Source organism: Ranitomeya variabilis, chromosome 2 (assembly GCF_051348905.1).
Source record: "Ranitomeya variabilis isolate aRanVar5 chromosome 2, aRanVar5.hap1, whole genome shotgun sequence".
In the NCBI taxonomy this organism is placed as follows: Eukaryota; Metazoa; Chordata; class Amphibia; order Anura; family Dendrobatidae; genus Ranitomeya; species Ranitomeya variabilis.
The window spans coordinates 987,513,230-987,536,790 of NC_135233.1; the positions used below are offsets into that span (position 1 = coordinate 987,513,230).

General features: G+C 43.3%; 1 protein-coding gene across 1 annotated transcript in view; it reads right to left on the minus strand.

Annotated features, from left to right (window-relative positions):
* The window catches only part of PROC (protein C, inactivator of coagulation factors Va and VIIIa), a 51,170-nt gene that overhangs the window by 20,269 nt on the left and 7,340 nt on the right, over positions 1 to 23,561 (minus strand). Inside the window, exons 2-5 of the mRNA XM_077290937.1 lie at positions 3,747 to 3,815; positions 1,161 to 1,321; positions 1,057 to 1,081; positions 853 to 963 (exon numbers count right to left, since the gene is read on the minus strand). Coding sequence (XP_077147052.1) covers positions 853 to 963; positions 1,057 to 1,081; positions 1,161 to 1,321; positions 3,747 to 3,815 — 366 coding nt within the window. The remainder of the gene's footprint in view (positions 1 to 852; positions 964 to 1,056; positions 1,082 to 1,160; positions 1,322 to 3,746; positions 3,816 to 23,561) is intronic.

Sequence of the window (23,561 nt, forward strand, 5' to 3'; positions counted from 1 at the left end):
TGTCTGGTTTAATAAATGAACTAAGAGGTGGAAAAACTGCAGGTCAGGTAAGTGCAAACTGCCCAAGGATTGGAATGTTTCATCTAGATTCCCTTTCAGTATCTCTTTGTACTGTGGAAAGAAACTGGGGAACCTGGAGGAAACCCACGTAAACATGGGAAGAACATACAAATGCCTTACAGATGGTGTCCATGGTGGGATTTTAACTTAGGTCCCCACCAGCGCCGCTTCAGCCCCCACCGGTCATCTTGTGACTGCAACTTCAGACTGTGTGGAAGCCAGAAGTAACAATCACAAACTGTTGGAGACCGACGGGAGTGGTGGCGATAGAATGTGAAGACGGTGGCGGTAAGTATAAAACTTGGGGCAGGGACCTGAGATTAGAAGCCCCACTCCATACTATTTATGCCTAAGTATGCCTCTTTGTGTGAAAAGTACAGAACCATGTGGGTACTTTATGACACTTTCAGGGACAATGTCTTATGCTACTACATGGTACAGTGGCAGAATATACATAGATAAATAAGATAAATATGGGTGTTGTTAGTATAAACCCAATGTCTTTATAAATTAATGTAAAAGATAGGACATTATTGTCCCTCTTAACCAACTTCAGAAAATGGGGATGTAATGGAAGAGTGACCACTGACAGTGTGACACCAGCAACATAACACCAAGTGGGGATGTGAGGAGTCACTGTGCATTCATGATTCCTGGTCCAGAGCAACGTGGATATAGAAGATACTGTGTGGTTCTATCTATCCATCTATCTATCGATAGAGAGGAAAAGATGAATGAAAATAATACATTTGCTACTCAATATATTTAGAAACATGGTCTAGAGACACTCACCATGAGAACAAAGTTTTCCTTCCCATTCTCGGGGGCAGATGCAGTCAAATTTCCCTATTCCATCTTTGCAAATACCGTTTGTACAAGGATTTGGGAGACATTGATCCCCATCTACAAAAGACGTGGCCCTTAATTATTGAGGTGGACTGTTACACGTGTAGCTGTAAGTACTGTATATACTGTGTTTTATTCTGTTTGTCTTACCAAAGTAAACTGTCCAAAAGTTCAGCTGGAAAAAAAAGAAGAATATCTGAAAATGGGATCTATAAAGCATATCTATAGAACAGGTATCACTTGTCGTGTCTTACTGTATCTTCCCGAGTCTCAAAAATCTCATTGGCCTCCTCAAAGTCACACTTCTCCTCGTAGCATTCTCTCTCTAGGTTTCCTGGTCTGAGTTCCTCCATAATAGTATTTGCCCGTTTCTGAATCTTTAGCACACGATTTGCATCCTGTTTACTAAAAAAGACTACAAATAGAGAAATACATGATATATGATTGTCGTATGATTGCTTGTTTCCTCTGCTTCCCCAAATATACTATAAATCAACTTTATTGACATTTTTGTAGCAACATTTATTTTGTATGATAGCACCTATCCATAGGTGATAGGTATGTGATTGCTGGGTTCCCACCCCTGGCCCCAGTTCCTCCAATCCTGAGAATATGAGTCATGTATGTATCATGTTAGTAGTGAGTACACATGCACACTCCTCAACTGTTCAAGAGAATCAGCGTAGGGTACTTCACACTTATTTACAATTTGCTATAAGGCAAATAAACCCTTACTAAAGATTCTAAAATAATTAAAATATAACTTTTATTTTTTAACTTAATATTGTGTGCTATTTAAAACCACAGTGTCTGTATTGGCCATTGTATAGACTTCCTATTACTTCTAAGCTGTTAATCAAATTAAATTTTTACAGTCCCTTCGTGGGTTCATTACTCAATTAGCCTTATTTTAGTGTACAGGAAGATGTCTCCTCCTGGTTGGACAATATTTCGATTCTATTGTATACTAACACTTAAATAACCCAATAACCCTTCATACCCCCCTCCCCTCCGAGTACCATTAATCCTTTTGTCTATGAGTTTACCACTACTAGGTGCAATAGATGGTTGGGAATTAGTCTAATATTATTATTCTGTCACCTTCTGACCATTTGACATTTGGGAATAGGTGCAATATTTATGTCACTCCTTCCTTATTTATACTGCCATTTTGATCTGGATGCACCTTTAGTATATATTTTTTTTCATTTTCTGAACCCTTATATCTGCTGTTTGCCTCTGTCCTCCGCCACACTTTTTAGGGTCTACTAGGGTGCAATAGGGGGAGTCGACGGTGAGCGGGGGAGTCACAGCGCAGGTTCTAGGGTGCCAACCTCCACAGAAAGGTAGGGAATTAACAGTGGCGTATTGGGGTTACTTTGCACTGCCCCATCTTTTTTGGCTTAACAGGAGATCTTCTTGGCCGAAATCTGTTTGTCATAGTTTTTATGTATTGTGTATTGTTGTCGTCTCTAAAATTAAAAGTTAACTTTTAGTTATAGTTTATTTGGTATAGTGCTTCGGTTGGTGATTTTGTACTAAAGGTACCTTCACACTAAGCGACTTTGCAGCGAGAACGACGACGATCCGTGACGTTGCAGCGTCCTGGATAGCGATCTCGTTGTGTTTGACACGCAGCAGCGATCTGGATCCCGCTGTGATATCGCTGGTCGGAGCTAGAAGTCCAGAACTTTATTTCGTCGCTGATCACCCGCTGACATCGCTGGATCGGCGTGTGTGACGCTGATCCAGCGATGTGTTCACTTGTAACCAGGGTAAATATCGGGTTACTAAGCGCAGTGCCGCGCTTAGTAACCCGATATTTACCCTGGTTACCATTGTAAAAGTATTAAAAAAAAACACATACTCACATTCTGATGTCTGTCACGTCCCCCGGCGTCCACAGGGTTACGCGCTGCTGCTCAGAGCTTCCTGCACTGACTGTCAGCGCCGGCCGTAAAGCAGAGCACAGCGGTGACATCAGAATGTGAGTATGTACTGTTTTTTTTTTTTTTACTTTTACAATGGTAACCAGGGTAAATATCAGGTTACTAAGCGCGGCCCTGCACTTAGTAACCCGATGTTTACCCTGGTTACCCGGGTGCTGCAGGGGGACTTCGGCATCGTTGAAGACAGTTTCAACGATGCCGAAGTCGTTCCCCTGATTGTTGGTCGCTGGAGAGAGCTGACTGTGTGACAACTCCCCAGCGACCACACAACGACTTACCAACGATCACGGCCAAGTCGTATCGCTGGTCGTGATCATTGGTAAGTCGTTTAGTGTAACGGTACCTTAACACTTCAGTTCACACCCATCGATTAATGTGGGACCAAACGATCTGTTAACAAAATATTGACACTGGCACTGTCCATCTATCCACAACAACACAGCAACAGTTAGAAATCCCATTACATGGTACAGGGTTAGCTGATCTAATTGTCTCCACTATCTAGAGATCTTGTTATATGGCGACTGTAAGGGAACCCTCAGAACACTTATTAGTTATTAATTCATGCTGTGTCTTTGCATAATGTGGCCGCAGACCACTCATTATTTGCTTAGGAATGCAACAACAGATAGAGGATAGAAAGGTGTTGATTGATTTACAGTTCAAAGACCTGCAAGCTCATAAATGCAGTTTTTGGGGAATATAGGCAGGGGGTTAATCTTACTACAGATGTCCTTTATGGAACTGTTTTCTAGTTGGGGGGGGTGGAGAATAAAAACAAATGGTGCAAGATAAATAGACTGATAAATAACAACTGTATGCCCACTGTAACCCCAATATTATTTCTCAAATGGGACAACTCGATTGATTGAACTTTGCTAGCATACTTACTTGATTTAGTAAAATTCAGTGGAATAACACTAAGGATTAAAAACCACAAAGCACTCCAGGACAGTAAATCTGTAGGTACAGCAGAAAAGAATAAAGGTCATTTTTATTCGTTTTAAGTGCAAGTGACAAAATTCTATGGCTGAAAACATCAAGATTTATGGTACATTTGTTATTATGGCAAGAAGATCAGCTCATAGACAGTTTTTTAATTATTATTGGAGTCAGTTATACACGGATCGAAATTAATGCATTGTTTTTTCCATGTAGCCTGTTCTGCTACGGTCTCTAATAGTGATAGAGACAAGGTGTGTTCTTACAAAGGTGGATATTGAAACTCCAGGGCCCAAGTGTAAAATCTGTAACACTGTCACACATCTTACTTGTGCCATATATAATGATAGTGCCTTCTTACCTGGCAAAATATACTTTAGATATCCTCAGGCACCAGGGCTGGGTGTGAGTAATATTCAGTAAAACTTTGCCTCTGTTTGAATGTAAATGAATGCAAGTTGCAAACATTGTATGATTAGTGATATTTGTGTGAATGGTGCATATGTATAAAAGCGCTGTGGAAATTAATGCCGCTAAATACAGTGGAGAAAATAAGTATTTGAGACACTGCTGATTTCGCAAGTTTTTCCACCTACAAAGAATGAAGAGGTCTGTAATTTTTATCGTAGGTACACTTCAACTGTGAGAGACAGAATCCAAAAATAAAAGCCAGAAAATCACATTGTATGAATTTTGCACAATTACATTGCATTTTATTGCATGAAATCAGTATTTGATCACCTACCAACCAGTAATAATTCTGGCTCTCACAGACCTGTTAGTTTTTCTTTAACCCCTTTCTGTCCTTGGACAGAATAGTATGTGGTGAGCCCACATCAAAGCCGGGACATGTCAGCTGTTTTGAACAGCTGACATGTGCCCGCAATAGGCGCGGGTGGAATCGCGATCCGCCCGCGCCTATTAACTAGTTAAATGCCGCTGTCAAACTCTCACAGCGGCATTTAACTAGTGCTTCCGGCCATCGGGCCGGAAACGCCCGCATCGCTGTCAGCAATGCGTCGGCATGACACCAAAAGGTCTCCTGAAGACCTCTATGGTTGTTGATGCCAGATTGCTGTGAGCGCCACCCTGTGGTCGGCGCTCATAGCAATGCTGTAATTCAGCAACATGGAAGTGATCTGAGCATCGCCCCTGTGTAGCAGAGCCAATCAGGCTATGCCAGCTTTTAGCCTCCCATGGACACTATTGAAGCATGGCAAAAGTAAAAAGAATGTTTTAAAAAATATGAAAAAAAGAAAAAATATATAAAAGTTCAAATGACCCCCCTTTTGCCCCATTCTAAATAAAACAATAAAAAAAAATCAAACATACATATATTTGATATCGCCGTTTTCAGAATCACCCTATCTATTAATAAAAAAAGGATTAACCTGTGTAGAGAAATGGTGTAGAGAGAAAAAAATGAAAACGCCAGAATTACGTGTTTTTGGTCTCCGCGACATTGCATTAAAATGCAATAACGGGCAATGAAAAGAACCTATCTGCACCAAAATGGTATCATTAAAATCATCAGCTCGGCACACAAAAAATAAGCCCTCACCTGACCCCAGATCACGAAAAATGGAGATGCTATGGGTAACGGAAAACTGCGCAATTTTTTTTTTAAGCAAAGTATGGAATTTTTTTTTACCACTTATATAAAAAAATAACCTAGACATGTTTGGTGTCTATGAGCTCGCAATGATGTTGGAGAATCATAATGGCAGGTCAGTTTTAGCATTTAGTAAACCTAGCAAAAAAGCCAAAATAAAAACAAGTGAGGGATTGCACTTTTTTTGCAATTTCACCGCACTTGGAATTTTTTTCTCGTTTTCTAGTACACGACATGCTAAAACCAAGAACAAGAATGTCTTTCAAAAGTACAACTCGTCCCGCAAAAAATAAGCCCTCACATGGCCATATTGACGGAAAAATAAAAAAGTTATGGCTCCGGGAAGGAGGGGAGAGAAAAACGAAAATGCAAAACCGAAAAAAGCTGGGGTCATTAAGGGGTTAAGAAGCCCTCCTGCTCTGCACTCATTACCTGTATGAATTGCACCTGTTTGTACTCATTACCTGTATAAAAGACACCTCTCCACACACTCAGTCACACTGCAACCTCTCCATCATGGCCAAGAACAAGAAGTGTCCATGGAGACCAGGGACAAAATTGTAGACCTGCACAGGCTGGGATGGGCTATAAGACAATAGGCAAGCAGCTTTGGTGAGAAGGCAAAAACTGTTGGCACAATTATTAGACAATGGCAGAAACACAAGATGACAGTCAATCTTCCTCGGTCTGGGGCTCCATGCAAGATCTGGCCTTGTGGGGTAAGGATGATTCTGAAAAACGTCCGGAATCAGCCCAAAACTACACGGGAGGACCTGGTCAATGACCCGAAGAGAGCTGGGACTACAGTCTCAAATATTACCGTTAGTAACACACTACGCCGATATGGATTAAAATCCTGCAGAGTATGCACGGTCCCTCTGCTCACACCAGCTCATGTCCAGGCCCGTTTGAAGTTCGCCATTGACAATCTAGATGATCCAGAGGAGACATGGGAGAAAGTCATGTGGTCAAATTATTATTGTTAATTTATATAGCACCATTAATTCCATTGTGCTGTACATGAGAAAGGGGTTACACACAGAGTTATAGATATCTTTTACAGTAAACAAATTTACAATGACAGACTGGTACAGAGGGTAGATGACCCTGTCCTTCCGGACTTACATTCTACGAGATAATGGGGAGGAGACAGAAGGTCGGGGGTGCGGCAACTCTGGTGGAGGTGAGGCGGCAGCTCGTGTGGTGGTGAGGCAGCAGCTCGGGTGATGGTGAGGCAGTAGCTCGGATGATGGTGAGGCGGCAGCTCGGGTGATGGTGAGGCGGCAGCTCAGGTGGTGGGTGAGGGGGCAGAATGGTTATTGCAGGCTGTAGGCTTTCCTGAAGAGATGGGTTTTCAGGTTCTGTCTGAAGGATCCGAGGGTGGTGGATAATCGGATGTGTTGAGGCGTGGAATTCCAGAGGATGGGGGATATTCGGAAGAAATCTTGGAGGCGGTTGTGTGAGGAACGAATAAGTGTGGAGGAGAGTAGGAGGTCTTGGGAGGATTGAAGATTACGTGAGGGAAGAGATTGGGAGATTAGTTCAGAGATATAGGGAGGGGACAGGTTATGGACGGCTTTGAAGATCAGTGTTAATAGTTTGAACTGGATTCAGTGGGGAATTGGGAGCCAGTGGAAGGATTTGCAGAGGGGAGAAACAGGGGAGTAGCGAGGAGAGAGGTGGATTAGCCAGGCAGCAGAGTTGAGGATAGATTGGAGTGGTGCAAGAGAGTTAGCGGGGAGGCCACAAAGGAGGGTGTTGCAGTAGTCGAGGCGGGAGATGATGAGGGCATGCACAAGAGTTTTAGTAGAATGTGGGCTGAGGAAGGGACGGATTCTGGCAATATTTTTGAGTTGGAGGTGGCAGGAGGTGGCAAGAGTTTGGACGTGCGGTTTGAAGGACAGGGCAGAGTCGAGAGTTACCCCGAGGCAGCAGATTTCAGGTGTGGGAGAGAGCGTGACGCCGTTTACCATAATAGATAGATCAGGTAGGGGGGATACATGAGATGGGGGATACACGAGATGGGGGAAAGATGATGAGGTCGGTTTTGTCTACATTGAGTTTTAGGAAGCGAGAGGTGAAGAAGGAGGATATGGCTGATAGACACTCTGGGATTCGGGACAGCAGAGAGGTGACATCTGGGCTAGAGAGGTAGATCTGAGTGTCGTCCGCATACAGGTGGTACTGGAAGCCATAGGACTTTATGAGTTGTCCTAGGCCAAGGGTATAGATGGAAAAAAGTAGGGGCCTCAGGACAGAGCCTTGAGGGACTCCAACAGAGAGAGGGTAGGATGGGGAGGTAGTGTGGGAGTGGGAAACGTTAAATGTGTGGTCGGAAAGGTGTAAGGCAATCCAGGACAGGGCAAGGTCTTTGATACCAAGGGAAGAAAGAATCTGTAGCAGTAGGCAGTGGTCGACTGTGTCCTTGAGCACAGCAGGGCGTGGGAGCGCCGCTCTTCACTACTCTGCCTCTAGCATAACTGCTGAATGCAACATTCTGTCCCGGCTGGGATACTCTCTATTAAGTTTACTACATATCATTATAAGCGGTATATGAGTAAGAACCCGGTTGGGTTCGAAACGTCATGTGTATACGCTTTTTCTCTGTATATATTTAAACTGTTACCGTTGATATGTATGTACATGAATAAAATATAATATGATTTGCAATATATTCCATCCGTGAGTGCGGTGTATCTCCTTAGTACAGCTTTGGCTGTAAGTCATTAGTAATTTTGGTCAGGGCAGTTTCGGTGGAGTGGTGGGGGCAGAAGCCAGATTGGAGGTTGTCAAGGAGATAGATGAGAGGGGGGAGGAAAGTTGAGCATGGACATGCTGCTCAAAGAGTTTTGAAGAAGCGGGAGTAGTGATATGGGGCGATAGCTGGGCATAGCAGTTGGGTCAAGGTTAGTTATTTTGAGGATGAGTGTGATGGTGGCATGTTTGAAGGCAGAGGGGAAGGTACCAGAAGATAGCGATAGGTTGAAGAGATGGGTTAGGGCTGGAATGAGCATGTTATTGAGGTCGGGGAGCAGGTGGGAAGGGATGGGGTCAAGTGCACAGGTGGTAAGGTGTGATTTGGAAAGGAGGCAAGTAAGCTCTCCTTCAGTGATGTTAGAGAGGGAGGTTATTAGGGAAGGTGTTGTGAATTCTGTTGTGGGTTGTGCTCTTGGGCTCCCTCCTGTGGTTATAAGTGGTAGTGCTGCTGTTTGTCCTTCACAGCAGTTATCAGGTGCGTCCACTTTGGACGGGGCTATTTAGTCTGGCCTTGTGAATTCTGTTGTGGGTTCTGCTCTTGGGCTCCCTCCTGTGGTTATAAGTTATAAGGCCCTGTGTCAGGGTCAAGAAGCGGCAGAATCATATTGCCAGAAATTTAGAAAATGGTCTGTGCTTACTAAATGGAATGAGGATGCTTTGGCGGCAATTTTCAGAAAGGGGCTTTCTGAATCTGTTAAAGATGTTATGGTGGGGTTCCCTACGCCTGCAGGTCTGAGTGATTCTATGTCCCTGGCCATTCAAATTGATCGGCGCTTGCGTGAGCGCAGAGTTGTGCACACTATGGCGTTGTCTTCCGAGCTGAGTCCTGAGCCAATGCAGTGTGATAGGATTGTGTCTCGAGCTGAACGCCAAGGATTCAGACGTCAGAATAGGTTGTGCTTTTACTGCGGCGATTCTGCTCATGTTATTTCTGATTGCCCTAAGCGTGCCAGGAGAATCGCTAATTCCGTTACCATCAGTACTGTACAACCTAAATTTCTGTTATCTGTGACCCTGATCTGCTCATTATCGTCATTTTCTGTCATGGCATTTGTGGATTCAGGCGCTGCTTTAAATTTAATGGACTTAGAATTTGCCAGACGTTGTGGTTTTCCCTTGCAGCCTTTGCAGAGTCCTATCCTTTTGAGGGGCATTGATGCTACACCATTGGCTTAAAATAAACCTCAGTTTTGGACACAGTTAACCATGTGCATGGCGCCAACCCATCAGGAAGATTGTCGTTTCCTGGTGTTGCATAATTTGCATGATGCTATTGTGCTGGGGATTCCATGGTTACAGGTACATAATCCGGTGTTGGATTGGAAATATATGTCTGTGACTAGTTGGGGTTGTCAGGGGGTTCATGATGACGTTCCTCTGATGTCAATTTTCTCCTCCCCCTCTTCTGAAATTCCTGAGTTTCTGTCAGATTTCCAGGATGTTTTCAATGAGCTCAAGTCCAGTTCCCTTCCACCGCATAGGGACAGTGATTGTGCTATTGACTTGATTCCAGGCTGTAAGTTCCCAAAGGGCCGACTTTTCAACCTGTCTGTGCCTGAACATGCCGCCATGCGGAGTTATGTTAAGGAGTCTTTGGAGAAGGGACATATTCGGCCATCTTCTTCTCCATTGGGAGCAGGTTTTTTTTTGTTGCCAAGAAGGATGGCTCCTTGAGACCCTGTATTGATTATCGCCTCTTGAATAAGATCACGGTCAAATTCCAATACCCTTTGCCTTTGCTTTCTGATTTGTTTGCCAGGATTAAGGGGGCTAGTTGGTTTACTAAGATTGACCTTCGAGGGGCATATAATCTTGTTCGTATTAAGCAGGGTGACGAAGGGAAAACTGCGTTTAATACGCCCGAGGGCCATTTTGAATATCTTGTGATGCCATTTGGACTCTCTAATGCCCCATCTGTGTTTCAGTCCTTCATGCATGATATTTTTCGTAATTATCTTGATAAATTCATGATTGTATATTTGGATGATATTTTGATTTTTTCAGATGATTGGGAGTCTCATGTGAAACAAGTCAGGATGGTATTTCAGGTCCTTCGTGATAATGCCTTGTTTGTGAAGGGGTCTAAGTGCCTCTTTGGAGTACAGAAGGTTTCTTTTTTGGGCTTCATTTTTTCTCCATCATCTATAGAAATGGATCCGGTTAAGGTTCAGGCCATTCATGATTGGATCCAGCCCACATCCGTGAAGAGCCTTCAGAAATTTTTGGGCTTTGCTAATTTTTATCGCCGTTTCATTGCCAACTTCTCTAGTGTGGTTAAACCCCTGACCGATTTGACGAGGAAGGGCGCTGATGTAACGAATTGGTCCTCTGAGGCTGTTTCTGCCTTTCAGGAGCTTAAGCGCCGATTTACTTCTGCCCCTGTGTTGCGTCAGCCGGATGTTTCTCTTCCTTTTCAGGTTGAGGTTAACGCTTCTGAAATTGGGGCAGGGGCCGTTTTGTCTCAGAGGAATTCTGATGGTTCCTCGATGAAACCGTGTGCCTTCTTCTCTCGGAAGTTCTCGCCTGCGGAACGCAATTATGATGTCGGTAATCGTGAGTTGTTGGCTATGAAGTGGGCATTTGAGGAGTGGCGACATTGGCTTGAGGGGGCCAAGCACCGTATTGTGGTCTTGACCGATCATAAGAATCTTATTTACCTCGAGTCTGCCAAACGGCTGAGTCCTAGACAGGCTCGATGGTCCCTGTTTTTCTCTCGTTTTGATTTTGTTGTCTCGTATCTTCCGGGTTCTAAGAATGTTAAGGCTGATGCCCTCTCTAGGAGTTTTTTGCCTGATTCCCCTGGGGTTCTTGAGCCGGTTGGTATCCTGAAGGAGGGGGTGATTCTTTCCGCTATCTCCTCCTGATTTGCGACGGGCTCTTCAGGAGTTTCAGGCTGATAAACCTGATCGCTGTCGCAGGGAAACTGTTTGTTCCTGACAGATGGACTAGTAAAGTGATTGCTGAGGTTCACTGTTCTGTGTTGGCTGGCCATCCTGGGATTTTTGGTACCAGAGATTTGGTTAGTATGTCCTTTTGGTGGCCTTCTTTGTCACGGGATGTGCGTTCTTTTGTGCAGTCCTGTGGGACTTGTGCGCGGGCTAAACCTTGCTGCTCCCGCGCCAGTGGGTTGCTTTTGCCTTTGCCGGTCCCTGAGAGGCCTTGGACGCATATTTCTATGGATTTTATTTCGGATCTTCCTGTTTCCCAGAGGATGTCGGTTATCTGGGTGGTCTGTGACCGGTTTTCTAAGATAATTCATTTGGTACCTTTGTCTAAATTGCCTTCCTCTTCTGAGTTGGTTCCGTTGTTTTTTTCAGCATGTGGTTCGTTTGCATGGCATTCCGGAGAATATTGTGTCCGATAGAGGTTCCCAGTTTGTTTCTAGGTTTTGGCGGTCCTTTTGTGCTAAGCTGGGCATTGATTTGTCTTTTTCTTCCGCATTTCATCCTCAGACAAACGGTCAAACCAAGCGAACTAACCAGACTTTGGAGACTAATTTAAGATGCTTTGTGTCTGATCAGGATGATTGGGTGGCTTTCTTGCCATTGGCCGAGTTTGCCCTTAATAATCGGGCTAGTTCTGCTACCTTGGTTTCACCCTTCTTTTGTAATTCTGGGTTTCATCCTCGTTTTTCTTCAGGGCAGGTTGAGTCTTCTGATTGTCCTGGGGTGGACTCTGTGGTTGACAGATTGCAGCAAATTTGGGCTCATGTGGACAATTTGGTGTTGTCTCAGGAGGAGGCTCAGCGTTTTGCCAACCGTCGTCGGCGTGTGAGTTCCCGGCTTCGGGTTGGGGATTTGGTCTGGTTGTCTTCCCATCATGTTCCTATGAAGGTTTCTTCCCCGAAGTTCAAACCTCGGTTTATTGGTCCTTATAGGATTTCTGAGATTATCAATCCAGTGTCTTTTCGTTTGGCCCTTCTAGCCTCTTTTTCCATCCATAATGTTTTTCATAGATCTTTGTTGCGGAAATATGTGGTGCCCGTGGTTTCCTTTGTTGATCCTCCTGCCCCGGTGTTGGTTGATGGGGAGTTGGAGTATGTTGGGGAGAAGATCTTGGATTCTCGTTTTTCAAGACGGAGGCTTCAGTATCTTGTCAAGTGGAAGGGTTATGGCCAGGAGGATAATTCTTGGGTTGTTGCCTCCGATGTTCATGCTGGCGATTTGGTTCGTGCCTTCCATTTGGCTCGTCCTGATCGGCCTGGGGGCTCTGGTGAGGGTTCGGTGACCCCTCCTCAAGGGGGGGTACTGTTGTGAATTCTGTTGTGGGTTCTGCTCTTGGGCTCCCTCCTGTGGTTGTAAGTGGTAGTGCTGCTGTTTGTCCTTCACAGCAGTTATCAGGTGCGTCCACTTTGGACGGGGCTATTTAGTCTGGCCTCACCCTTTGGTGAGTGCCAGTTGTCAATTGTTTTCTGGAGAATTCACATATCTGCTTGGTTTCTCCTGCTGGATTGTCCAAATCATCAAAGATAAGTACTGGCTTTGTTTTTGCAGTCCACATGCGGTGGACTTTATAGTTCAGTGAATTGCTATGTTTTTTCTTGTCCAGCTTTGTCTGTGTAAGGATTTATTTAGCCAAGCTGGAAGCTCTGGAGCTGCAGAGTTACCCTCCATGCCTTTAGTTAGGTGTGGAGATTTTTGTATTCTCTGTGGTGGATTTTTGTAGTATTTTAATACTGACCGCACAGTACTCTGCCCTGTCTTTTCTTTCTAGGTAGCGTGGCCTCCTTTGCTAAATTCTGTTTTCAGTCTGCGTTTGTAATTTCCCTCTCCTCTCACAGTCAATATTTGTGGGGGGCTGTCTTTCCTTTGGGAATTTTCTCTGAGGCAAGATAGTTTTCCTGTTTCTTTCTTTAGGGGTAATTAGTCCTCCAGCTGTGACGTGGTGTCTAGGGAGTGACAGGAACATCCCACGGCTACTTCTAGTTGCGGTGTTAAGTTCAGGGTCTGCGGTCAGTATAGAGGCCACCTACTCCAGAGCTCGTCCATGCTGCTCTTAGGCCACCAGATCATAACAGGAAGGGCAGAGGTCTGGTATATGGAGTGGTTGAACAGTAAAGCTTTGCCTTGTTTGGTCGATCTTGTTTTTGAAGTAGGTGGCAAAGTCCTCGGAAGAGATGAGGGGAGTTGGGGGTGGCAGTGGTGGGCGGAGGAAAGAGTTAAATGTGCTGAACAGTTGTTTTGGGTTGTAGGATAATGAAGATACAAGGTTTGTGAAATAGGTCTGTTTAGCAGAGGTGAGACATAATTTGAAGGCAAGTGTATGTAGTGCTACTATATTAACCCCTTTCTGCCAGCTGACGGAATAGTACGTCAGCTGGCAGTATCCCCCGCTTTGAGGTGGGCTACTGCGGTGAGCCCACCTCAAATCCGTGACACGTCAACTGTTTTCAACAGCTGACATGTGCGCGCAATGGGTGCGAGCAGAATGGCGATCCTCCCGCACCAATTAACTAGTTAAATGCCACTGTCAAACTCTGACAGTGGCAGGCACTTAACAAGCACTGCAGGCTGCGCGGCTGGAAGAACTCGCACCGCTGACCCCCCGTCACGTAATCGGGGGTCATCGGTGCGTTGCCATCACAACCAGAGGTCTCCTTGAGACCTCTATGGTTGTTGGCAGATTGCTATGAGCGCCACCCTCTGTTCGTCGCTCATAGCAAGCCTGTAATTCTGCTACATAGAGGTGATCTGTGCATCACCTCAATGTAGAAGAGGCGATTGAGTAGTGCATGCTTCTAGCCTCCTATGGAGGCTATTGAAGCATGCCTAAATAAAAAAATATATAAAAGTTCAAACCACCCCCCTTTCGCCCCAATCAAAATAAAGCAATGAAAAAAAAAAATCAAACCTACACATATTTGGTATTGCCGCGTTAAGAATCGCCCGATCTATCAATAAAAAAAAAGGATTAACCTGATCGCTAAACGGCGTAGCGAGAAAAAAAATCAAAACGCCAAAATTCCTTTTTTTTGGTCGCCGTGATATTGCATTAAAATGCAATAACGGTCGATCAAAAGAACGTATCTGCACAAAAGTGGTATAATTAAAAACGTCAGCTCGGCAGGCAAAATATAAGCCCTCAACTGACCCCAGATCACGAAAAATGGAGACGCTACGGGTATCGGAAAATTGCACAATTTTTTTTTGTTTTAGCAAATTTGGGAATTTTTTTTTACCACTTAGATAAAAGAGAACCTAGACATGTTGGCCACTCGGAAGAGATACTATACTGGACACATAGAATCTGTTAGAGCTTGTGTAACACTTGATTACGTAAGCATTTTTTCAAAAGTAAAGATATAAGCTGGTGAAGACTTCAGCTAAGGCTTCTTTCACACTAGCGTCGGCCCGACGTGCGTTGTGAAAGTGATGCCCGACGTGGGCAGCGGAAGCAGTCTTACAATGCTTCCACTGCCCCATTGTAATATCCGGGGAGGAGGGGGCGGAGTTTCGACACGACGCGCAAAAAAAGTTACGACGGTTGCGACGTGTGGCCATATGTCGCAATGCGTCGCTAATGTAAATCTATGGGGAAAAAACGCATCCTGCGGACAACTTTGCAGGATGCATTTTTTCTCCTAAATGACGAATTGCGACGTATGCAAAACGACGCTAGTGTGAAAGTAGCCTCAGACAGAAGCCTGTAACCTATAGATCAGAATGGGACGCCCATGTGGATCTATAGTGTGGATATCCCAGGAATTCTCTGTCTTCGCCGTATGGTTTCTCGCGGTTGACGTTATGGATAGATGATGCTCTTATCCTGGTGAAGTTTTTCTTATGTAGTGTGTAATGTATGTATATTATGCAAAAGTGTACACAATATCACACTATTTCCTATTTTCTGTAATCATTGAATTATTGTATTGAAATTATTCGCCTTCTTTAAAGCCGTATCTGAGCCCTTGAAGTACTTGGCAAAACAGTGTAGCTTGCTTGAAAGCAGTGAAGTAGTCTGGCAGGTGTTTTCTTCCAATGCTGCTCCGCGATCCTGGACGCTTGTCGAAGTTTTTTGGTGAGATTGTTGTGCCAGGGTTGCTTATTGATTTGTCGCACTTTGCCATGCATGAGAGGGGCGACTGACTCTATAGCTGATGTGAGGGTGTAAATATCAAAAAAGAGGCAGCACTCCATTACTTCCAAAAAGTATAGGATTTATTCAAATCCACGTGTCAGTGCACTGACACGTGGATTTGAATAAATCCTATACTTTTGAAAGTAATGGAGTGCTGCCTCTTTTTTGATATTTATTGAATGTGGACGACCAGTGGACAGGTTGCCTGGAGGCTCTGCACCCGGAGATAAGTAATACTAGTGTGCTGTTCCTTTTTTATGAATATAATGATGTGAGGGTGTAGTTATAGAAAGCGGTGGCGCTGTCCGTGTAGTGAAGATATGGAGGACAGGGGTAGAAGAGTCTGTGAATGTCTAGGTGTGCGAGGTTTCTGCGAGGATGTGGTAGTGGCCGGACATGGGGGGGCGGGTAAGGAGGACAAGGGTGAGAAGGTGAGAAGATGGTGGTCAGATAGAGGGAAGGGAGAGGTTGCGAGATTAAATAAGGAGGCAGGTGAAGATGAGGGCCAGGAGCTTGGAGGCTGCTGGCTGTCAGTAGGGATATTAAAGTCACCCATTATTACGGTGAGAATGTCAGCAGAGAGAAAGTGAAGAAGCCAGGTGGAAATTGGTCAATGAAGGCAGTGGCTCAGCCTGGTCAAATGAGACCAAATGAGAACTTTTTGGCATGAACTCCACTCACCGTATTTGGAAGAAAAAGGATGAGTACAACCACAAGTACACCATCCTAATCGTGAAGCATGGTGGGGGAAACATTGTACTTTGGGGTGCTTTTCTGCAAAGGGGACAGGACGAACTGCACTGTATTGAAGGGATAATGGATGGGGTCATGCATTACGAGATATTGGCCAACAACTTTCTTCCCTCAGTGAGAGCATTGAAGATGGGTTGTGACTGGGACTTCCAGTAGGACAATGACCTGAAGCGCACAGCCCGGGAAACTAAGGTTCCATAAGAAGCATTTCAATATCCTGGAGTGGTCTAGACAGTATCCAGACCTGAACCCAATAGAAAATCTTTGGAGGGAGCTGAAACTCATTGTTTATTAGCAACAGCCTGGAAACCTGAAAGATCCTGAGATCTGTATGGAGGAGTGGGCCAAAATAGAGTTGTGGCAGCTTCTATCCTCCCATGGAGGCTATTGAAGCATGGCAAAAGTAAAAAAAAATGTTTGAAAAAAATTTGAAAAAAAATATATAAAAGTTTAACCCCTTCACCCCCGGAGCTTTTTCCGTTTTTCCGTTTTCGTTTTTCGCTCCCCTCCTTCCCAGAGCCATAACTTTTTTATTTTTCCGTCAATTTGGCCATGTGAGGGCTTATTTTTTGCGGGACGAGTTGTACTTTTGAACGACATCATTGGTTTTAGCATGTCGTGTACTAGAAAACGGGAAAAAAATTCCAAGTGCAGTGAAATTGCAAAAAAAGTGCAATCCCACACTTGTTTTTTGCTTGCCTATTTTGCTAGGTTCACTAAATGCTAAAACTGACCTGCCATTATGATTCTCCAGGTCACTACGAGTTCATAGACACCTAACATGACTAGGTTATTTTTCACCTAAGTGGTGAAAAAAAATTCCAAACTTTGCAAAAAACAAAACAAAACAAAATTGCGCCATTTTCCGATACTCGTAGCGTCTCCATTTTTCGTGATCTGGGGTCAGGTGAGGGCTTATTTTTTGCGTGCCGAGCTGGCGTTTTTAATGATAGCATTTTGGTGTAGATACGTTCTTTTGATCGCCCGTTATTGCATTTTAATGCAATGTCGTGGCGACCAAAAAAACGTAAATCTGGCGTTTCGAATTTTTTTCTCATTACGCCATTTAGCGATCAGGTTAATGCTTTTTTTTAATTGATAGATCGGGCGATTCTGAACGCGGCGATACCAAATATGTGTAGGTTTTTGGTTTTTTTTATTGATTTATTTTGATTGGGGCGAAAGGGGGGTGATTTAAACTTTTATGTTTTTTTTATTTTTTTCACATTTTTAAAAACTTTTTTTTTTTACTTTTGCCATGCTTCTATAGCCTCCATGGGAGGCTAGAAGCAGGCACAGCCCGATCGGCTCTGCTACATAACAGCGATCATCAGATCGCTGTTATGTAGCTAAAATGCAGGTGTGCTGTGAGCGCCGACCACAGGGGGGCGCTCACAGCCACCGGCAATCAGTAACCATAGAGGTCTCAAGGACCTCTATGGTTACAATGGAGGAGCATCGCCGACCCCCGATCATGTGACAGGGGTCGGCGATGCGCTCATATCCGGCCGCACGGCCGGATGCGGTAGTTAAATGCCGCTGTCTGCGCTTGACAGCGGCATTTAACTAGTTAATAGCGGCGGGTGATCGCGATTTCACCCGCCGCTATTGCGCGCACATGTCAGCTGTAAAAAACAGCTGACATGTCGCGACTTTGATGTGCGCTCACCGCCGGAGCGCACATCAAAGCGGGGGTCCCGACATGTGACGTACTATACCGTCACATGTCGGGAAGGGGTTAAAACACCCCCCTTTTGCCCCTTTCAAAATAAAACAATAAAAAATCTATCAATAAAAAAAGGATTAACCTGATCGCTAAACGGCGTAGCGAGAAAAAAATTAAAAACGCCAGAAATACTTTTTTTGGTCACCGCGACATTGCATTAAAATGCAATAACGGGCGATCAAAAGAACATATCTGCACCAAAATGGTATCATTAAGAACGTCAGCTCAGCACGCAAAAAATAAGCCCTCGCCCAATCCGAGATCACAAAAAATGTAGACGCTACGGGTATCGGAATATGGCACAATTTTTTTTAGCAAAGTTTGGAATTTTTTTTAACCACTTAGATAAAAAATAACCTAGACATGTTTGGTGTCTATGACCTCGTAATGACCTGGAGAATCACAATGGCAGGTCAGTTTTAGCATTTAGTGAACCTACCAAAAAAGTCAAACAAAAAACAAGTGTGGGATTGCACTTTTTTTTTGCAATTTCACCACACTTGGATTTTATTTTCCGTGATCTAGTACATTACATGCTGAAACCAATGATGTCGTTCAAAAGTATGGCTCTGGGAAGGAGGGGAGCGAAAAACAAAAAAAAACGAAAAAGCTGGGGGTCATGAAGGGGTTAAATTAAAAAGAACATTATGGAAGCAATCAGACTATTTGGAGAGATATTTGGGGGACCATCATACTATTTGAAGTGCTTTTATGAAGCCATAACACTATTTGGAGGTTCATCATACTATTTAGAGCACTATGTGGGAAGCCATCATTCTATTTGGAGGGCTATGTGGGGGCCACCATACTATTTGGAGCCACTATTTGGGGGCCATCATATTATTTGAAGGGCTATGTTGGGGCCTTTATACTATTTGGAGGGCTATTTGTGGTGCCATCATATTATCTAGAGGTCTATTTGTGGTGCCATCATACTATTTGGATGGCTATTTGTGGAGTTATTATACTACTAGATGGAAGCCCGATTCTAACGCATCGGGTATTCTAGAATATGTATGTAGTTTATTTATGAAGATTTTAGAATAATACATTGAATACACAGGATTTGGCCAACCGCGACTTATTAGTGAAGCGTGGTTCAAATCATGCGCCAATTCGCGGCTGGACTGCGCCTGTCGCTGATTGTTCGCGGCCAGTCACGTAGTATATAACAGCCCACGTAGTAAATAGCACAGCCATGTAGTACATAGCACAGCCACGTAGTATATAACACAGCCCACGGAGTATATAGCACAGCCACGTAGTATATAACACAGCCCACGGAGTATATAGCACAGCCCACAGAGTGTATAACAGCCTACATAGCATATAACACAGCCATAGTTTATAACAGCCCACGTAGCATATAACAGCTCACATGGTATAAAACAGCCCACGCACGCAGTATATAATACAGCCCACGTAGTGTATAACACAGCCCACGTAGTGTATAACACAGCCCACGTAGTGTATAACAGCCCACGTAGTATATAGCACAGCCCACGTAGTATATAGCACAGCCCACATAGTATATAGCACAGCCCACATAGTATATAGCACAGCCACGTAGTATATTGCACAGCCACGTAGTATATTGCACAGCCCACGTAGTATATAGCACAGCCCACATAGTATATAACACAGCCACGTAGTATATTGCACAGCCCATGTAGTATCTTGCACAGCCCATGTAGTATATTGCACAGCCCACATAGTATATAGCAATGTGGGCATCATATCCCTGTTAAAAAAAATAATTAAAATAAAAAATAGTCATATACTCACCTTCCATTGGCCCCCGGATCCAGGCGAAGCGTTTACCGATGCTCCTCGCGCGCTCCGGTCCCAAGAGTGCATTGCGGTCTCGCGAGATTGCAATGCATGGAGCGGTCACCGAAGCATCGCGAGGAGCGGGAAAGGCCTGTTCTGGATCCAAGGGGCCGGACGGACGGTGAGTATATAACTATTTTTTTATTATTTTTAACATTAGATCTTTTTACTATTGATGCTGCATAGGCTCTGAAAATGCAACATGACACCTGCAGACCATTCCACCAAAGTCTGCATTTTAAAATGTCACTACTTCCCTTCCGAGCCCTGATGTGTGCCCAAACAGTGGTCCCCCCCACATATGGGGTATCAGCAAACTCAGAACAAACTGGACAACAAATTTTGGGGTCCAATTTCTCCTGTTACCCTTGAGAAAATAAATTGTGAGCTAAAAAATAATTTTTGAGGGGAAAAAAAAGGATTTTTTATTTTCACGTCTCTGCAATATAAAGTTCTGTGAAGCACTTGGGGGTTCAAAGTGCTCACCACACATCTAAATAAGTTCCTTAATGGGCTTAGTTTCCAAAATGGGGTAACTTGTGGGGGGTTTCCACTGTTTAGTCACATCATGGGCTCTCCAAACGCGACATGGCATCCGATCTCAATTCCAGACAATTCTGCATTGGAAAAGTCAAACGGAAGTCCTTCTGTTCCAAGCTCTGCCATGCGCCCAAACTGTGGTTTACCCCCACATATGGGGTATCGGCATACTCAGAACAAATTGGACAACAACTTTTCGAGTCTAATTTCTCCTGTTACCCTTGTGAAAATTAAGATTTTGGGGCGAAAATATCATTTGTAGAAAAAAATGTGATTATTTAATTTTCAAGGCTCTACGTTATAAACTTCTGTGAAGCACCTGGGGGTTTAAAGTGCTCACCACACATCCAGACAAGTTCCTTAAAGGGTCTAGCTTCCAAAATGGTGTCACTTGTGGGAGGTTTCTACTGTTTAGGCACATCAGGGGCTCTCCAAACGCGACATGGCGTCTGATCTCAATTCCAGCCAATTCTGCATTGAAAAAATCAAACGGTGCTCCTTCTCTTCCAAGCTCTGCTGTGCGCCCAAACAGCGGTTTAGGCTGGTTTCACACTTGCGTTTTTATCTGCATGCGTTTTTTAAAAAACGCATGTGTGAAAAAACGCATGTAAACGTGGTAAAACGCATGCGTTTTTTAGACGCATGTGTTTTTATAGAAAAACACAAGAAAACAAGAAAAAAAAAAAAACCCTAACCCTACCCCTAACCCTACCCCTAACCTGAAATACGTGGCACTGAAATACGTTTATATACGTATATACGTATATACGTGCCACGATATTTCAGTGGCCACGTATATAAGTGCCACGTATTTAAGTGCCACGTATATAAGTGCCACATATTTAAGTGCCACGTATATAAGTGCCACGTATTTAAGTGCCACGTATTTCACGTAAATGCCACGATATTTCAGTGCCACGCATTTAAGTGCCACGTATTTACGTGCCACGATATTTCAGTGCCACGCATAACCACGTAGTTATAGTATTTATAGTACGTGGCACTGAAATACGTGGCACTTAAATACGTGGCACTGAAATATCGTCGCACTGAAATACGTGGCACTGAAATACTTGGCACTATGACTGTCAGAAAATGTTTATTAAACGGTTAGGGGTGAGGTTAGGGGTAGGGTTAGGGTTTGGATCCCTTTATCACCTTGATGGTGGTGGGTGACTTTTCAGTGTTTTCTGTTTTTTTTTCTATAAAAACGCATGCGTTTTTAACGCAAACAAACGCATGTGCTTAAAAACGCATGCGTTTACATAGACATCAATGCATTTTTTTGCCGCGAAAAAACGCATGCGTTTTTTCGTGGCAAAAAAACGCCGCTAGAAACTACAGGTTGCATTTCTGCAAATCAACGCATGCGTTGCCGAAAACGCGTCAAAACGCATGCGAAAAAACGCATGCGTTTTTAATGTTAAGTATAGGGAAAAAACGCATGCGTTTTTTAGCGCTAAAACGCAGCTTACAAAAACGCAAGTGTGAAACCACCCTTACCCCCACATATGGGGTATCGACGTACTCAGGAGAAATTGCACAACAACTTTCATGGTCTAATTTCTCCTGTTATCTTTGTGAAAGTAAGAATATGTGGGCGAAAAGATCATTTTTGTAGAAAAAAATTTGATTATTTAATTTTCACGGCTCTACGTTATAAACTTCTGTGAAGCACTTGGGGGCTTAAAGTGCTCACCACACATCCAAATAAGTTCCTTAAGGGGTCTAGTTTCCAAAATGGTGTCACTTGTGGGGGGTTTCCACTGTTTAGGCACATCAGGGGCTCTCTAAACGTGACATGGCATCCGATCTCAATTCCAGCCAATTCTGCATTGAAAAAGTCAAACGGCGCTCCTTCTCTTCCAAGCCCTGCCGTGCGCCCAAACAGTGGTTTACCCCCACATATGGGGTATCGGCATATTCAGGAGAATTTGCACAACAAATTTTGTGGTTCATTTTCTCTTTTTACCCTTGTGAAAATAAAAAAAATTGGTTCTGAAGTAAAATTTTTGCAAAGAAAGTTAAATGTTCATTTTTTCCTTACACATTGTTTCAGTTGCTGTGAAGCACGTCAAGGGTTAATAAACTTCTTGAATGTGGTTTTGAGCACCTGGAGGGGTGTAGTTTTTAGAACGGTGTCAAGGTTGGGTATTTTCTGTCACGTACACCCCTCAAAGTGACTTTAAATGTGAGATGGTCCCTAAAAAAATGGTTTTGTAAATTTTGTTGTAAAAATGAGAAATCGCTGGTCAAATTTAACCCTTATAACTTTCTAACAAAAAAATTTTTTTGTTTCCAAAATTGTGCTGATGTAAAGTAGATATGTGGGAAATGTTATTTATTAACTATTTTGTGTGACATATCTCTCTGATTTAAGGGCATAAAAATTCAAAGTTTGAAAATTGCTAAATTTTAAAAATGTTCGTGTTTTTTTCATAAATAATCGCAAGTAATATAGAAGAAATGTTACCACTAACATGAAGTGCAATATGTCACGAAAAAACAATCTCAGAATCAGCGGGATCCGTTAAAACGTTCCAGAGTTATAACCTCATAAGGTGACAGTGGTCAGAATTGTAAAAATTGGCCCGGTCATTAAGTAACAAATTGGCTCTGTCACTAAGGGGTTAAAAATGTGCCATATTTATTCAACAAAGTGCATCACTTTGATAAATTTGGTGCAAATAATAATACCTGCAATCATAAGAAAAACTGATGAAAAATTCTACTTGTGATAAACAAAGGGGGTTTGTTCTTAGCCCTAGATAAACAATTTCCTACTGAGACATAAAGCAAACATACAATGTCCCGTTGCATCACAGGCAATGGGTAACCTGCATACCTTTCACTGATCATTTAGACACAAATTTCAAACACTACTATATACACAAAGAATCTGCAAAATAAAAAATACAGTAGTAAATTGTAGCCTGCAAATGCTCCATTTGTCCTGGCATGCATAGTACAGTATGGTCTGAGTGTGGCGTAACGATGCTATACCAGCCTCGCACATAGGAGACTAGGCTCACACAAACGTATACAAAAAATTGCTCCAAATTTCATCTAGAAAACAGATGATTTTGTTTCTCACTTGTTATCCGTATATAATCCTTTTTTTTTTTTTTACAGCAGCAGATATTAATCATTTACAGTTTCTTGTGTTACAAAACTTTCATTTTTTTCACCAATTAAATAACTGAAAAAAAATGACCGCTGTAATTGCGTTTTTTTTTTTTCCGTGTAATATCACTGCTCTAGTTATGTGGATGGAAAGAAAAAATTAACTTATGGCTCTTAGAAGAAAGGGAGGAAAAATTAAAAGCGCAAAAATGGAAAGTCACCCAATCGAGAAGGGGCTAAAGGTATAGCCCATGTGAGAAAATAATTAGCTCCTAATTCTAATTAATGCCATCCTACCAGTAACAACTGAATTCTAACAACTGCAATAAGTTGGAATGCGCATTGT